Source organism: Dryas octopetala, chromosome 2, assembly GCF_963921425.1.
Source record: "Dryas octopetala chromosome 2, drDryOcto1.1, whole genome shotgun sequence".
Lineage (NCBI taxonomy): Eukaryota > Viridiplantae > Streptophyta > Magnoliopsida > Rosales > Rosaceae > Dryas > Dryas octopetala.
In genome coordinates, this window is record NC_141367.1 from 31,652,704 (window position 1) to 31,670,613 (window position 17,910).

The following is a 17,910-nucleotide window of genomic DNA, read 5'->3' on the forward strand; positions in this document are numbered from 1 at the left end:
CGAATAGTATTGGTAGTTTAGTATAGTACTACCATTAATTACAATACTATTAATATTAGTAATAATATATACTAGTATAATTAGTTTAATAATATGTATTACTACATATCATATTAATTTAGTATGTATATATACCCATAAATATAGTAGATATGCATTACTTGCTTAAAAATGAGATTCTTATTTTTCTAAAAATAATAACATTTACTTTATTAGAGAATGACTCTATATCTTAATTCACACATTTGATAATATTAATGTGATAATATTATACAATTATATTTTATTATAATTGTTTAAGATATTAGTAGTTTAATGTTTATTGTAATATTAACATAATAGTATTATATAAGCATATATAACTAAATTTTGATAATTATTTTAGTTTTTTTCGGTAATAATCGATTCGGTTTTTTTCAATAATAATTTTTGATAATCGGTTGATTTACTAATTTTTTTTCGATTTTTACCAAAACCAACTTAATTTTTTTGAAATTTTTAGATTTTAAATTTTTAAATTGTGAAAATCGGTATACCAAACTAAAAAAATTGAGTCGATAGTCAGTTAATTCAATAAAAACCAAACCAAAGGAGCCCTAGTGTCAAGATAGCAACAGTCTTTATAATTTGCCTATTTTATTTATGCTGAGATAATTTGCCTGATTTAAATAAAAAGAAAGATCGACAAAAAAAATTTAAAAATAAAAAAGAGAGTTGCCTATATATGAAAGAAAAAAAAGGAAGAACAAAATCTCAGAAGACAAAAACCCGTTGCCAAAATCCCCAAGTTTCCCAAATCGGTACGTTCCGTGCTCGCTGAAAACCCTAGAGTATGTAGATAATAAATGAAATTCAATGGCTTTGGAAGCTGTAAATATGGAAAATTGATGGTGGTGTTGTTGTTTTTGTTGTTGTTGTAGCAAGCGAAAGATGGAGGGGGTGGTGTCAGCCAATGACCAGCAGAGCATGGTCTCTTCGTTTTTGGAGATCGCAGTGGGACAAACCGACGAGACTGCCAGACGGTTTTTGCAGGTCACTCTCAGTCTCACAATTAGTCTTCAAAACGCATTGCATTGATCTCTTTGTTTGTCTATTTGTTTTGTTTGTTTCTAAAGAAAAGTGATTTTTATTAGTAGATTTGGCTGTAATTGGATTGCAAGGTGCTTACTTTAGACTAGTAGAATGTATATGCATATTGAAAGTATCAATCTTGGAATGAACAGGCCACAAGTTGGAAGCTTGACGAAGCAATTCAGCTCTTTTATGTGGGTAATGAAGCAGGGTCGATAGCCCCACCGCTGCCACCGACTGAAAATATTCATAATTTGGCCGATCAAACTTCTGGGTATTTCATATTTTTTTTGTATATATATTATATATACAAGTCGGTTTATATGTGTGTGTGCGCCTTTTTTATTGTTTTTTTGTTTTCACGGGGTTTGTAACAGTGTAAATGCGAATGTGGTACAACATGGTGAAGACGAAGTGCGCCCTCCCATGCCTGTTATAAGGGATGTTCTTTATGATGATGCTGCACTCTATGGGTATGTTTTCCCACACTATTTTGAACTAGAATGCTTTGTATTCAATTTCGATATGCTGTATTATTTTCTGTTCTCCTGGTTCTTGCTATATATATAATATAAATAACATGTTAATGGAACTGCTCTTTCTTCCTTGGACTCGAGATCATTTGAAGTGGTTTTTGTGTAGACATAACAATGACATCACTATTGTAGGACAGTGCTACTTTCTTTAGATATTGAGAAAATGGGAAATCACATGGTATTTCATTGTTCTTCCTTTATTATTTTCTTTAGCAATGCATGCCACATGTGAAATATCAATGGTGTTTGAGAAATGGAATATGGACAGGAATGTAATTAATGATTGATTTCATTTTAATTATATGCTTCAAGAGTTTCGTTTACCAGTTTCTGATGTTTTCAGGACTGGGCCTGCTGTTTGTTTTTATTTTTTGTTGTAAATTTTCAAATAGTCTCCTTTTAAATTTGTTTGCTCAAGTCAAATGGTGGATGTTTGTTGCCCACAAGATTATATGGTGTTATTTTCACTTGTTAACTGTTTCAGCTGTTGTACATGTGCATAATATTTACTTTGTTATTGTGCATATTTGATAAGTTAACCCACCCTATCATGTAGCTCTGTAGTTGCAAGCCAACTTGACTGTGTTCCCCCCCCCCCCCCAATTCATTATGTTCTTTTTCTTTGGCCCATTTGCTCATTAATTTTTTATTAAATGGCGAGGTTTATTTTATGTCAATTTCATCTAGATCACCAAGGGTAAGATTTTTGCCACATGAATCGGGTTCTGTAATTGCATTCCGTAACTTTGAAGAGGAAATGAAACATCCTGGGGTATGGGAATCAGACCAAGGTGCTACATCCACCACAGACAACTCTCGAGATAATCTTGCTTCCTTATATCGTCCTCCCTTTAAGCTAATGTTCCAGGGTTCCTTTGAAAAGGTATGGGATTTTGATGTTATATTCCTTGCTTCGTGGTTTGTATACTGTAGAAGTTGAATCGTCATAATCCGTGTTATTGGTGTTATGGGCTGTTGGGTAGGGCTTTGTGGGAGTATACCTCATGGTTTTAGGCTCTTTTTTTGATCATAGTTGGAGACCTTACATAAATCACATTTTATCATGAAGCTAACAGATGTAAATATCAATTGAAAACCTTTCTGGTCATTCTACCAAAAACTAAGAGTATAAGATCAAAATATGTGTGATAAATGTGGAAATAAAAGAATTCTTGTTGGTCCAGTGACATGCGGAGTAATATAATCATATATTCACTTTGCAGTCTTTCATAATATTGTGCTAATAAAATTAAAATTGTTTTGTCTTTTTTAACCAATGCAGGCAAAAGGTGCTGCTTCAGTCCAGGACAAATGGCTCTTGGTGAACTTGCAATCCACGAAGGAGTTCAGCTCCCATATGGTAGCATCTTCTGTGTGGTCTATTTATTTTAGGTTTTTGGTTTCTTTGTTTTCTACATGTAGACTCACTTTTGGTGTACATATATAACTTTGTGAAGCTTAACCGTGACACCTGGGCTAATGAAGCTGTCTCTCAAACCATTATTACTAATTTCATCTTCTGGCAGGTCAGTACCATGCTTTAATTATGTCATTGTGCTTGTTCTTTCTAATAAAATTAAATCAGATTAATTTTGCAGGGTGTATTGTTATTATCATCATAGTAGTAAAAGTGCAGCCTACTGATGCTTAATTGTTATTTGATAAATTTTTTTTTTTTTAATGTATTTTGGGCTTACTTTTCCTTACATACTTTATTCTTTGGCTACTGTGCAATGCTGTTGATATGCATAAACACATATATTTAATAAATATACATAATTTAATGTATATTGATATGTGTATGTATGGTTTTTTGTTTGCAAAAAAAAAAAAGTGCGATTTATTTTGGTGGTATTACATACATATATTATCAGGCTCCCTTGGGTAGGAGTGTAAGAGCAAGTAAATCTTACCCAAGGCATCCGTAGATTGCTTCACTTGCTTGTTAGGAATGATTTTTTGGTGGCATCTTGCCTGTACCTTTGAGCTACTGTTATTTGTGTCAGAAGTTTTAATGATTGTATTTATGTTGAGGATTTTGCTACCTAATTTGTACAACATCAGACATGAACGTGTAACTGTTGGATGGCCTTTATGGTTATGATGAAACAAATTACAAATTATCTGTATTTTGTTTCATCTGTGTGATGTTGTTCTGCAAATATAGGCATATGATGATACAACTGAAGGCAGGAAGGTTTGCACATACTACAAGTTGGAATCTATACCTGTAGTGCTCATCCTTGACCCCATCACTGGGCAAAAAATGCGTTCATGGAATGGAATGGTTCAACCGGAATCTTTGCTGGAGGTAAATGTCATGGTGTCAATTATATTTTCACAGTTGTTTATAAAGTTCTCATTTGTTAGATGGCATAATAAACCTTCTCTTACAGTGATAAAACTTTGTTTGAGATTACATTGAATCATGAAAACATCCTTCTGTAGGATCTTTTGCCATTCTTGGATAGCGGCCCTAGGGATCATCATGTAACGTTGTCCCATAAACGCCCAAGAGAAAGTTCTCTGCCACAACCACAGAAAACTAAAGGTATGCTTGGGCTTCTTGGTATCTTTTACTGTATTGCATCTCAATGCACCATTTTACTTATGGAATCTGTTGAATTTTGATTGTATTAAGGATATATATTTTTTTTTCTGTAAATAGTTTTAGCCTGACACATCTGTTGGTCAATATGCTTGGTTTCTTCTGTAAGTTCCTATTTCCATAAATGCCTGTCAGTATTTATGAAGGTCTTCTGTGTGCTTGTTCTTTCTTTGCTTTACTCCCCTAAGATGGAATTGAATTGGGTGATTGTATATGACAGCTTCCGTAACTAAATTCCTAAAGCCTTGACATTTCTAGTTGAGAACTGTCTTGCTAGCAACAGAGTGATTTGTTTTAGATCTCTTACTATTTTTGTTTTGGATATGTATTTTTTTACTTTTTTTCTTTTTCTATTGTTTTGTATATGACTTGAGGTGCTTCAGTTGTTGCAGACGAAACTAATGAAGAAGATGAGGAAATGCTACGCGCATTGGCAGTTTCCATGGAAGGCATGAAGGACACAAGTGGAACCATTTCCAAAGATAAAGATGAAATCATTACTGACAAGGAAGAAGAAACATGCTCAACTAAGACGCCTACATATCCACCCTTGCCTGAAGAACCCAAGGGTAATAAGAACCTCCTTTGCAGAGTTGGAGTCCGTCTTCCAGATGGGCGCAGGGTCCAGCGGAATTTCCTTCGGGTTGATCCAATTCAGGTAAGAAGTGAGAGAAGATTTTATTTGTGATTCGGGTTTAACAGTTAACAGAAGCTACAAGAAGGAAGTTTGCTTTGTGTTGATCATCTCTTATCGAAGTTAAATGCATGCAGAAAGTTCATGCTTATGTTAAACACTATGTGCACAGTAGATTATATGGTTTGCACTACCATGCACACAATGAGCACGTGCTATTATTAGCAGGATATATTATACTCCTCTCCTAGGGTTGTCAATAAATTTGAATCGTTGGTTTTTGCAGCTGTTGTGGTCATTCTGCTATTCACAACTAGAGGAAGCTGAGACCAGGCCATTTCGCTTGACTCAGGCAATCCCAGGGGCTTCAAAGTGTCTGGATTTTGATTGCCAATCTACTTTTGAAGAGTCAGGCCTCGCCAACTCTATGGTTTCGGTTACTTGGGATTGAATTCATGTTGGGTACTGCTTTACGACGTGTTTCCAACTGTTAGGATTCTGCATGAAGAATTTTGGTTTGCCATTTTGTTTATACTTCTTTCCGGGACTTTTAATGGGTGTCATTTCAAAGGATGGGGAAAGGGGAATAGGGATTTGTAGTGTACTATTTATTATGTATATACTCATGCAAGGGGCATGACACACACACCCTCTCTCTCTCTCTCTCTCTCTCTCTCTCTCTCTCTCTCTCTCTCTCTCTCTCTCTCTCTCTCTCTCTACTCGATATCCTTGCGAAGCGTTTATTATGATTTGGATGGGAGCCCGAATACCTCGAGGATTGGGCTAAATGGGCCTACATATATAGTTCAACATTTTAATTTGGTGCAAACCTAAATAGTTCAACATTCGATAAAGTACTAATTAAATGCTCTCAAAAGAGAAGGGAGGCAACAAACTCGCATGGGGAATCAGGGTTCTGGATGGATCTTGCTCCTCTGCCTTTAGAGGGTGTGCTGTTGCATGTCTTTCATAAAATTATGTATATTAAAACAATCCAATGGTTTAAGATATGCCACATCACCTCTCTTTCAATAAAATTAGACAAATAAAAAATAAAGAAAACCAACCCCCACCCCCACCCCCACCCGTTGCAAAACCCCAGTCCCAGCCCTTCCATTCTTTCCGGCAGCCTCTTTATCGCCTCTTATTTTTCTCCTCACCTGAATGAGCTCTTCAAGAACCTTCTTCCCATATGCACCCATCCCCACCTAATCGCTCATGTTTGTCGTTGCTTGTAAGTAGAGAATTAGATTCCTCGTGATCTGACGGCGGTGATCTGAAGTTGTAGAAATAAAAAGAAATAGATAGAAAGAAAGAGAAAGAGACTCTGCGAGAGATAAATGGTAGGAGATGGTCATCGGAAAAAAGGGAGGAGTTGGTCGCTAGAAAGAGGGGAGGGGTGGGATCGGGGTGCTGCAATTAACAGTGCCGTTTCTGACATTTTAGAGGCCCAGGGCAAAAATCTGAAATGGGCCCTGTGTACAATATATATATATAAAATTATATAGACATGTTTTTCATTTACTTTTACTTGAAAATTAAAAAGAAAATAATAAAATGATATCACACTTTATACAAATTTTGAATAAAAAACTTTGGACAAGAAATAATTAAAGTTATAGGGTCTTTATACATACAAACTTTGAACCAAAAAAAATTAAAGTTGCAGTTCTTAGACTTGTCAAAAAGAGTTTTTTCAACAATATGAGCAACTATGTGATCAAATACACCACCTAAAAAACACAATTACAATAAGATAATGGCCAAAACAGTTAATGAAAATACCTGAAAACAGGGCTAAGAAAGAGATTAAGACTTAAGAGAAGATTGAAGAGGGGAGCTAAAGGCTAAAGCCTTGAGAATTGAATGGATTAACTTCAAGTCTTCAATTTAATTGAATCAATTAATTGAGGATTGATGAAGAGGGCAACTGGGAAACTGGATTAGTCTGGGCGAGCTGAAAGGCTGAAAGAGAGAGAGAAAAACTGATAGGGAGAGTGAGATATTTGTTTAAGAAAAAAAAAACATTTCAACTTTCAACTTTTTTTTTTTTTTTTCCCAATGCAATGATTATGCACTTTTGAGCCAATAACTTTAGGCCCCATTTAAAAAAAACTAAAATTTCTAACCACCACCAATTATATATACACACTAACCCTTTTTTTTATAACAACACACTCAGACTACTCAGCAGCAATTATATATATTTTTTTATTTTAAATATTATCATATATACTATATATATAATTTAAAAAAATTTGGGCCCCCCTTGAAATTGGGTCCTGGGCAGTCGCCCCTGGTGCCCTTGCTCAGGGACAGCTCTGGTCATGTACGTGACTATTTATTGTGAAAGAAATAATATATACACCTATTACATGCAATTTTTTCTTGTATGAGATAATAGTACATATATTAATATTGAGACTATCTTAGCTGATCAAACGGTATACCATCTCTATAATAGAGAGGAAACCCATATGAGTCCACATGAGATAAAGAACATAAAAAACATAAACCCATACCCATTATAACATAAAAAAGAATTACAGATAAAGAACCATTAACTATTCATTTATTTCATAAGAGTTTGATTTTTTTAGTATCCTTTGCCTTCCCAAGTGGAAACTCTTGCTGACGAGGGTGGGCAGACATATGGTGCTACATAACGTGGGATTGACACATATAAACTTTAAGGGGTGTATGTGAGAAGACGATAAATCTCAGGGGTGTAAATGTAAATAACTATTCCCAATTCCCAGTTAATAATTTATACACATTGTAATTTCACATGAATCTTCAATCCTAAATGGTAACTCAATGTTCAAACCAATAGTTAGTCAGAACTCAGGAAATGCAGAAGCTAAGCATATCCCAACCATACAATCATGACTATTTGACATTAAAGTGAATGTTAGCTTGATATATATTATTAGCATATTTCTTAACAACTTAAGCTTTTGGGGTACAATGGTTGTCTAACATGGTATCAAAGCCTTGTTTGCAGGAGGCGAATCCTCCATTCTCCAATTCATATGATAACTTAAGTTTTTAGAACACCGGTGGTTATTTAACAATGAACATTTCAAGCATCCAATTGGAGGTAATATCAAAAAGTACAATGAGTATTAAACTTGTAAGACAAGAAAGTTTTTAGGAGATCCACGGTTTGACTTGATAATAATATAACACAAGAAACTTTTTCCTTCATATAAAAAAAAAAAAAAAAGGAATTTAACTTATTGTGAGCTGAACTCTTTTTTCAAAACTTTGGCAATGGCTATATATAACCCATTTGGTCCCAATGTAGAACCGTAGCTGTTATTTACAGTTCAATTTTGTTCACCAACCGTAAATTTTAATTATATTGGACCATTTGGATTTATGACTAGCTGAATTCTTCAACCAAAACTTTGGCAGGGGCTATAGCCCCTAGGTCCCAATGTAGAATCGCAGCTAGTCTTTAGTTTGATTTTGTTCACCAACATTAAATTTTGGTTGAAGAGTTTAGCTAGTCATAAATCAAAATGGTCCAATATAATTAAAATTTGGGCTTTCAACTTCTTTTTTTTTTTTTTTTCCCAAGCATGTGCAATGATTATGCACTTTTGGGCCAATAACTTTAGGCCCCATTTAAAAAAAACTATAATTTCTAACAACCACCAATTATATATACGCACTAATATTTTTTTTTTTATAACAACACACTCAGGCTACTCAGCAGCAATTATATATATATATATTTTTTAAATATTATAATATATACTATATATATAATTTAAAAAAATTTGGGCCCCCCTTGAAATTGGGCCCTGGGCGGTCGCCCCTGGTGCCCTTGCTCAGGGACGGCTCTGGCAATTAACGGGAGAGGGTGGGGGTTGGGTTTTATTTAATTAATTTATTATTTTTAGTTTTTTTTTTTTTTTAATGTTGAAAGAGAGGTGATGAGACATATATTAAACCATTGGATAGCTTTAATGCACATGATTTTAGGCATGCAACAGCACAGCCTTTAAAGGCAGAGGAGCAAGATCCGGTTCAGGATGGGTGTAAACTAAATCTCATCAAGCTTTCATGATCGTGAGACATGGAAATCGTTGGTGGAAGTACCACTTCTTTAATTCTGCAATTACTTCTGAATGGGTGTAAACTAAACCTAGCTAGGGATCTAGTCCACACTTTGTAATACATAGGAAGAAAAGCAAATTAAGGTGGTCCTGTTTGCTAAGTGTTCATGATATGCAACCCTCTATATATCCCCACATGGAAGCTAAACTGGTGAACTTTTTCATGTGCAGATATTGCTTGTTTATCAATATAAATCTTTGTTTCTTAGGATTTTGAACAACCGGAGATGTGAGCGGTCACTATGAAACATTGTTCAAGAACAAAAGATCATTTTGGTCCATGTAGTTTGACATTTGTTTTAATTTCAATCAAGTCTTTGTAGTTTAGATTTTGTTCAATCAAGTTCAAAATTAAAATTTCGTCTAAATTTTAGACATGATTTTTATATGAAAATTACGTATAATATTAGACTTTGTGAATTTAGTATAGTTGTACATTGGAGCATTTAAAGTCATACATGGAGGCATTTCTAAAATATGTTTTTGGATGACCTAAAGCACGAGTTGAAATGCCCAAGGTATAACTTGTCAACTTGAACTTGAGAAGGATTCAAGTTACTTTCTATATGGTTCAAAAAAAGAAGTTACTTTCTATATATTTTGGATGGATTTCAATTCCTAAGAATAAAGTATCATTACGGACTACTATAAATGAGAAAAGGAGGGTGCGTTTCAAAGGCACTAAATTTTGAGTTTTTTACGTGGAGGTTCTAGTAAAGTATTGGTTCTATCTAATACACGACTTAAGTGGAGGGAGGGTCTACTTATAATGGAAATACTTCCCTCATTTTCTTCTTATTTTTTTTTTTTTTTGGAACAAATATTCCTTCAAATTTGTGATAATTGAAAGTTCAGTTTAGAAATCTTATGGGGGCATAGAGATATATATTTGATTAAGAAACAAGTGATGAGGCAGAGAGACACGAAAATTTTCATTTTGTTAATTTCACTTTTCTCTTTAGTTTTTTTAGCTCTTCCGTTGCTGTTCTGCATTGCTTTCGCAAGGGGAAAACAAATGCCGCAGGAACCTTGACAAGAAATTATGAGAGCCTAAAACCACACGTACTTTCTACACAATTGTGTTTAATTAATTAACTAATTGGATTGGAACAAAAAGGGTAACTATTTTAAAGGTAACTAATTAGTAATTACTACATGTAATATTGCAAGCTAGTAAGTCAAAAAGTTTGAAATGTCGGTAGCCAGAAGTCAAAAATATTTGCTTTTGATTAACTTTATATCTTGTAAATATAAGGCTACGATATCTTAAATTATCTTTCTTTTCAAAAGCTAGATACAGTATTGCCGGTGCAAACCCCACCCCCATTTTCTTGTTTTCTGTATGTTTTATCACTTGTTCTAATCATGTACATATATGACCTGTATCTTACAACTCGAAAACGTGAAGATGCGGATATTCCTAGTGTGAAGTAGGGGTACGTGGACATTCCTAATAAAAAAATCAATCGAATCAAACTTTAGGGTCCGGTCAGGTTTTGTTTTTTGTTTTTTTCGAAATTTAGGTCTTTTACATTAGAAGTTTTGAACTTTTATAAAGTTAAAATGAGACTGATTAAAACCAAGGAATTAAAACGATTTTTTTTTTTTTTGAGGTTTCAAAATATTACTGAATTAAAATTATACTAAAACCAATTATATTAGTCTACGAAATTCTTTCAAAATTTTATTTGAAATTTTTTTATTTTTCAATTAATCTTTAAAATTCAAAATTTAATTCCTTGTTAAAACTAAAACCGAACTGATTCATATTAAAAATTTGAGTTAACTGAACCTATCCACGAACACCCCAACGAATTCAAATACGGTTGGCAAATCTGTTAAACCAACTCTAGCGGTTTGATTGGCTGTTTAAACCTATCGATTTGGTAAACCGAACCGCGCGCACTCCTAGCATAAATAGATGAACAAAAGCAAGCTATGGTAGCACGTACACAGTGCTTTTAAAACCCCAAAGTAGCTAGGATTGATGAGTACGTAAAGTGACTATACATGACTGGACTACGTACACAAGAAAATAAAACGTTTGACAGCTCAGTGGAGCTTGATTTGTCACAGCATCTGGCAAAAAAGCAGAAAGACACACAAGCCAAGTACTGCACCAATGACTCATGCATACAGATATACATGTCTCGTTTTTAATTTTCTAATTACCTTTTTCTCGATTGTTCTGATCTTTGGCATAGCAGCACATGCATCTGCTCCACAACTCTCTATATAAAGGCTTGCAAGCATGTGATGACTTTGCATCAACACTCCTCTGCTTTCTCTCTTCCTCAAAACACACATACATATACAAGATAGAAGATGGAGCGTTCTATGCGTTTGTTTTCCACTGCCTTTGTCCTCCTCATGCTTTTCATGGCTACGGGTAATTAATTAATCCTCGATCTTATTAATTTGATGTATATGCCTAATATTGGGATCGTATTATATAAATAAATATGTGATCGATATATGCATATCTGTGTTTGGGTGTGGCAGGGATGGGACCAATGGTTGCAGAGGGTAGGACATGTGAGTCTCAAAGCCATCGCTTCAAGGGAACATGCGTGAGCAAAAGCAACTGTGCATCTGTTTGCCAAACTGAGGGCTTCCCTGGAGGCCATTGCCGTGGCTTTCGCCGTAGATGCTTCTGCTCAAAACATTGTTAGTCATCGCTAACAATGTTTCTGTCATCTGTGCTTCTGCCCATTAGAATAAATCACCCAATTAATATATAATGGGTTTATGTACGTCTTTTTTGTTCTTCTTCTTCTTGTCTTTTTTTAATGTGTTGTAGCATCTGTGTGAAAAGGATAAGACTCTGCTGGTTGTGATCTCTTGTTTCTATTTACCAATAAATAATTTTGATACCAAATAGTCGATCGATCTTAAAGTTCGAGACAAGAACCAACCTCACACAAAGAAATTGGAGTATAATTGCCTTAAAAAATATATAATACTCCTGAAATGTTTGCACATAAACCTCTATGAAAGCAAAAAAATAAAATAGAAAAAACTTACACCATTGTTTTTTTTTTCCTTTTACATCGAGGGCTAAGCTCAATCATATTAGGCTTAATTGTTGTTTTTCCCTCAACTATTAATCCGGGTGTCATAATTTTGAGAATCAAATCTGAAACTTGGTCGTGCCCTCAGTTCCTTTCGATTTGGTGGTATGGTCTCAAATCTTGAAGCTTTGTCGTGCCCAAAATCAAGAGAAATGGGACAAATCTTGTTGGATATGGAGGGAGCTTTCTGACCGTATAAGCTTTTGGGTGTAAATATGGTTGAAATTTTAAGAAATTGACGGGATGGGTCATGTTGGCTTATTTGTGAAACCTTAAGGTGTAAATTAACTAAAATTTTAATTTGGGGGCCAATTTGAAATTTGGAAATTTTGGATCATAGTTGAGGGGCAAATGAGTATTAAGCCATGATATTATGAGAACTCCAACCCAACCACCCAAGTGCATGCCAAGAAAAAGAGCCCACAGTTGACAGTTGTGCATTAATACTTTGGTGATATTATTAGAATTGGTGCCATTAGCAGCTTGGAAATTAGTGAATCTGCGAGCGGAATCTCTACTGTTGTTTGGGGATGAATCAGAAATTCGGGGGAGGGAGGCAGCCGATAGGCACTCCTTCACTGGCTTGGTCGTGCGTCGTCGTTGTCGTTTCGCTTCTCGCCGGGGCCTCCGTTGTCCACAATGTCTACAAGCCTGATCTTGTAATCTCATTCTCTCACTCTCTCACACACGGTTCATCAATTATCAAATAATATATGTGCGTTTAGGTTTAACAATTTCAGCAGGACTGATTGCACGTGAGGTGTTTGATAAAATGCTCTGTTTCATCACTATACGATTCTTATCCCTTGTTCCTTTGCTCTTCTTTGCATTCTGTGCAGACATTGCCTCCTTTGGATGCTGTTAATGGGACCAAGGGAAAGCAACCTGAGAAAGAATGAAATACTTCCTTCTAGTTTTTTTTTGTTCATTTTGAAGAACTTGATTTCAATTTGCTTTTTTGTGTGCCTTCCAATTGTTCACGTTTCCGTTTGTTTCTCCCATCGATGTATTGAATGAAAGAAGATCGAATCAGTTTTTGCTTATTATTGTGAAATTGCTAGCGGTCTATGTTCTTGGAAATTTAGTATTGCTGTATTGGTAGGTAGTAAGAATGAATCAGTTTTTGTTTTAGAGACATTGCAGACACTTAGACAAGAGGTTTGATGACAGTTACTACAAGCAGTTTGTTGAAGCACAGGGACAGTGATGCTCTGGCAGATATCTAGAGCAACACCAGTTGCATCATCACTGTGCTTAATTCAATGTTTGTACTGCATTTTAATTCAAGTAACACAAAGGGTGTATCTATTCATATGCTATCTAGACCCTTTATAATATTTTCTCCCAAAATTTCCGCTTTTATTCTCAAATCAAAATTTAGAAAAAAAAAAAATCAAAATCAAAATTTCCACTCGCCCTACCCGCCGCCACCCCCTTTCACACCCTCCCCAGTGGTCTGCCTACCCTGCTATTGGTGTATAATTTATAGGTAAGTTATTCTCGTATATTTAACAAAACAAAAAGATAAAAGAGAAAGGGGGTGGCTGCGGGTAGGGGGAGTGGAAATTTTGAATTTTATTTTATTTTTTTCTAAATTTTGATTTGAGAATAAAAGTGGAAATTTTGGGAGAAAATATTATAAAGGGTCTAGATAGCATATGAGTAGATACACCCTTTGTGTTACTTGAATTAAAATGCAGTACAAACATTGAATTGAGCACAATGATGAATCTATAATAAGGATATTGATGTGGCATCCAAATATGAGAGGAGCAAGAGTCTCATAATCTAATGTTTCAACTTTCAACCCTTCATTCTCTTATATCGGAGATGTCACGTCAAATTTTCTAATAGTAAACATATTCCTACGTAGGACTACTGTGCCTTTTTATAATGCTAGAATAGATGAATATTAATATAAAAGAGCATTTGGAATAGTTGTTTAATAGTTCAATTTTATAAACTGTTTAGGCATCTATTAAATTGAACTGCAGTTTTAATTACAGTGGTTATTCAATAATTCAGTTCAAAAATTTAAGATGAGAAATAAGGAAATATAATACAAGTCTATAAGTCGATAGAAAAAATACCGTAAATATATACTTTTTTACATGATGGGTCAGCTTATTGAAATGAATTTCACTTCAGAGTTTATATTTTTAATTTCTGAAATGAACTATTAATCCCTAATTTAAAATGAACTCTACCACTATAAGTCATTCTTTTATTTTTAGTTTAATTTATTGCAATAAAATTGAAATGAATCTCACTACTGCAGATACTCTAAAACCAATATGTATATACGAACTTATACGTATAATTTTGCACATAACCTTTTTTTTTTTAGATGCAAAGCATATGTCGACCGTTTTCGTGAAAATAGTTGTTTCATCTACAATTTTTTCAAACTTTTAGCGAAGATGATCCAGCATTAGACACAAAATAAAATTTGACAAAAACAATATTATTTGGCACTCGAAGGTTCTGAAATTCTTTGCAATTGTCTCTTTATTGAAAAGTCACAAGCTGGAAGTAGGATAACAACAAATTTTATTAATTTTTAACCTCGTGGCCAGAAAAAAAAAAAAATTTTAATCTGAGTAGTGACAACTAGCTAGTTGGCACTTGGCAGACATTAATCGCTCTTAAATCCATGAATATATTCAACTATCTTAACATTGCGTGCTATATTTTAACGATTCAATACAAATTTGATGTGGTCAGAACTGGAGGTCGGAGAGAAAATTCTAAGGAGAGCCAAGTCCTAATTTATCCCAGGTCAACCAACGTCCATGATGCACAGTTTTTTAATTAATGGCTCACAGTTAGAGTTGCTACTTTCTAGTGCTAATTGTACATGTTAAATCATGGACACTTTTACTTGGAAATTTTCCAAACGTCAACATCAATTAATAACTGGTAAAATTTGATTATTATTTTAATGACAGCTTAAAATTAATGAGGTATATGACAGATTGACAGCTGCTTTAACATATATATTTAAGTCTTCTTTTTTGTTTTTCTTTTAACACACTTGTTCAAACTTTAAAGATTATTTATCCGGATTAAATACAAAAATAATTTTTCAACTTTCACTTATATTTCAAAATGATCCATGAATTTTAAAACATGGTAAATTTGTCTATAAATTTTCCAAAGTGTTTCAAATCGTTATAAATATTAATTTTTATTCAGTCAGTTGATAGAAGTGATTTAGTGCACATGACCACTTTTATAGGAGTATTTATGTCCACTAAAACAAACAAACTGAAAATTTTTTAAAAAAAATGGAAAAAAAACTAAAACTAAAAGAAAAAAATAAAAAGGGGAGGTCTCCCCGTCGCCCACCCCTCGCTGCCTCTACCCTCCTCCTCCACCTTCCCCCTCCACCCCATTCGTAATCTCATAAAATCCGACTTGAATCACCAAAGGTAATTATTTATATCTCAGCCCTTAAGTTTGTGTTGTTTAATCCTTCATATTCACATTGATTTACTATGGAAAACTAAAATGAACAGCAAAACGTGGGCTGCTATCAACCCGTCTAGAGAGAGCACAAGGTACAAATTAAGAGCACCGACTAGTCTCTTTGGTCGTTAGATTCTTTTACATAAATAATGCCCAAATGCATGCATGTGGGTCCCAAAAATCGCATGTCAACTGGTTTAATTACAATGGGACAGACAGTAACCACGTAATAGATTTTTCAAAGGACAATATTATAATAAACGAAGACTTTATGCCAGCAACCAAATCAGAACAAGAATTGGTCACAGAGAGTTCAGAGGCCTGCACATTATTAATTGAACAGTAGCAAGGTGACGCGTACGTTCGCAGAAAATAGTGACCAGGACAAACCTTCCTTAGTTCCTTACGCTACTAATAATTTAATTCAACCGCATGCCCGCCTATATATAGATGAGAGCAACGAGCTTATTCTCCACCATCTTAATTCAATTCATTTCCTCAATTTGATCCATTTGCACAAGTACACTTGTGGGTTTCATTTAGAAAATCAATTACAATCGATTTTTGGGTGTGGGAGTAGTACGTTGAATTCATGATGAGGAAGTGTTTTGCCGCTGTTGGATTCATGTTGTTGTTTTTCATTGTGATGATGAGCACAACAAGTGAAGCGCAACTATCTTCTACATTTTATGACAAAACCTGTCCGGACGCTCTTGCTAGCATCAAATCAGCCATAAAAACAGCAGTTTCAAGTGAACGTCGCATGGCAGCGTCCCTAATTCGCCTCCATTTCCATGATTGCTTTGTTCAGGTACGTACTTATAATTAAGTGACGTACGTACACTAATTAATTAATTAACGAACTAATACTGTTGGCTAATTAATTTGCAATTGATTAATTGCAGGGTTGTGATGCATCCATCTTACTTGAAGGTGGCGAGAGGAACGCAGCGCCTAATAAGGGTTCTGTAAGAGGCTTTGAAGTCATAGATGAAGCTAAATCTCAAGTGGAGAAGGCATGTCCTGGAGTTGTTTCGTGCGCAGATATCCTTGCTGTCGCAGCAAGAGATGCATCCGTTGCGGTGGGCGGTCCATCTTGGACAGTGAAGCTGGGAAGAAGAGACTCCACCACAGCAAGCCAAAGTCTAGCTGAACAAGAGCTTCCAAGTTTCAAAGACCCCCTTGACAGCCTTATTTCCAGGTTTTCTGGTAAAGGCCTGAGTGCAAGAGACATGGTTGCATTGTCAGGTTCTCACACAATTGGGCAGGCTCAGTGCTTTACCTTCCGTGACAGAATTTACAGCAACGGCACTGACATCGACGCCAACTTTGCGTCCACTCGCAGACGCCGCTGCCCGGCTCAAGTGGGCAGCGGCGATGCAAATTTGGCAGCGCTTGAGTTGGTCACTCCCAACTCGTTCGACAACAATTACTTCAAGAATTTGATTCAGAAGAAGGGTCTTCTTGAATCGGATCAGGTTCTGTTTAGTGGAGGGTCCACGGACAGCGTTGTCTCTGAGTACAGCAGTAAACCCGCGTCTTTTAAGAACGATTTTGCATCCGCCATGATTAAGATGGGAGACATTCAGCCTCTCACGGGTTCAGCTGGCCAGATAAGAAAGATTTGTAGTGCGCTCAACTAAAACCTCGTCGATGATCACCCTCTCCATGCGCGTACGCGCGTCCAAGTGTCAAAAATAAAACAACTTTTATTTATTTCAATATTACCGAAATGTCTTGTTATTGATTCATTCATATAATCATATGTAATAATGTAACCTTAATTATACAGTGATTTGTACAATAAATTATCATTAAATAATTTGAGGAAGAGGATGGAAAGATAAGTCAAAAGCCGATAGTTTGTCTTCCATCTCTCTAAAACGGTCTCTATTTATCCTTTTGTCAGTTTTTTTTTTAGTCGAAGACTATGGTATTTGAGGGCCATTGTATTGAGCATGTGTTTTACTTTCTCTTCTGTTGTATTGTTTGAAGGCTTATTAGCACATTTGCCCCTTGACTTTTAGGTGTTTTCTCACTTTACCCCCTGAACTTTATTTGTCTCATATAACCCCTGAACTTTTATGCCGTTTCCCACGTTACCCGATTCCGTCAACTCCGTCAATAACCCCGTTAGAAATGCTGACGTGGCGTCTACGTGGCAGGGTAATTTCGTCTTTTCAGCCATAAAGGACCAATCTTTGCCATGTGTGTGCCACGTGGTAATTTGTGGGACCCAATATGCCATGTTGGCAACTAAAATTTAATTAAATCAAAAATTTTAATTTTTTTTAAAAACTTTCTCTGGATTGTGCAATGGGGCTGAGGAGGGGGAGGAGGGGAGGGGGAGGGGCAGGGGGGAGTGGGGCGGAGAGAACGGGGAGGGGGTGAGGGATGT

The 17,910-nt window shown here is 35.4% G+C and overlaps 3 protein-coding genes and 1 long non-coding RNA gene across 6 annotated transcripts; all 4 read left to right on the forward strand.

The window, feature by feature from the left end:
• Positions 1 to 719: 719 nt before the first annotated feature.
• On the forward strand, positions 720 to 5,508 carry LOC147295736 (UBX domain-containing protein). Of its 3 annotated transcripts, none has more exons than XM_086232096.1 (11): positions 720 to 800; positions 921 to 1,032; positions 1,224 to 1,345; positions 1,449 to 1,544; positions 2,295 to 2,490; positions 2,890 to 2,967; positions 3,065 to 3,133; positions 3,775 to 3,918; positions 4,056 to 4,158; positions 4,599 to 4,873; positions 5,136 to 5,508. In XM_086232096.1, the coding sequence occupies exons 2-11, from the start codon at positions 931 to 933 to the stop codon at positions 5,298 to 5,300; spliced, it is 1,350 nt and encodes a 449-aa protein (XP_086088222.1). In that variant the 5' UTR covers positions 720 to 800; positions 921 to 930; the 3' UTR covers positions 5,301 to 5,508. The 3 variants fall into 3 exon arrangements, with proteins under 3 accessions (XP_086088222.1, XP_086088224.1, XP_086088223.1); XM_086232098.1 differs by having other exon boundaries at positions 4,608 to 4,873; XM_086232097.1 differs by having other exon boundaries at positions 768 to 830.
• Positions 5,509 to 11,250: 5,742 nt separating this feature from the next.
• On the forward strand, positions 11,251 to 11,812 carry LOC147295737 (defensin-like protein 2). Its single transcript, XM_086230302.1, has 2 exons — positions 11,251 to 11,362; positions 11,476 to 11,812. The coding sequence occupies exons 1-2, from the start codon at positions 11,299 to 11,301 to the stop codon at positions 11,643 to 11,645; spliced, it is 234 nt and encodes a 77-aa protein (XP_086086428.1). The 5' UTR covers positions 11,251 to 11,298; the 3' UTR covers positions 11,646 to 11,812.
• Positions 11,813 to 12,427: 615 nt separating this feature from the next.
• Positions 12,428 to 13,087, forward strand: LOC147295738 (uncharacterized). Its single transcript, XR_015120158.1, has 2 exons — positions 12,428 to 12,703; positions 12,884 to 13,087. It is a non-coding gene; the product is annotated as an uncharacterized LOC147295738 (long non-coding RNA).
• Positions 13,088 to 16,006: 2,919 nt separating this feature from the next.
• On the forward strand, positions 16,007 to 17,471 carry LOC147295739 (lignin-forming anionic peroxidase-like). The gene is made up of 2 exons (XM_086230301.1): positions 16,007 to 16,323; positions 16,418 to 17,471. The coding sequence occupies exons 1-2, from the start codon at positions 16,105 to 16,107 to the stop codon at positions 17,153 to 17,155; spliced, it is 957 nt and encodes a 318-aa protein (XP_086086427.1). The 5' UTR covers positions 16,007 to 16,104; the 3' UTR covers positions 17,156 to 17,471.
• Positions 17,472 to 17,910: the final 439 nt, after the last annotated feature.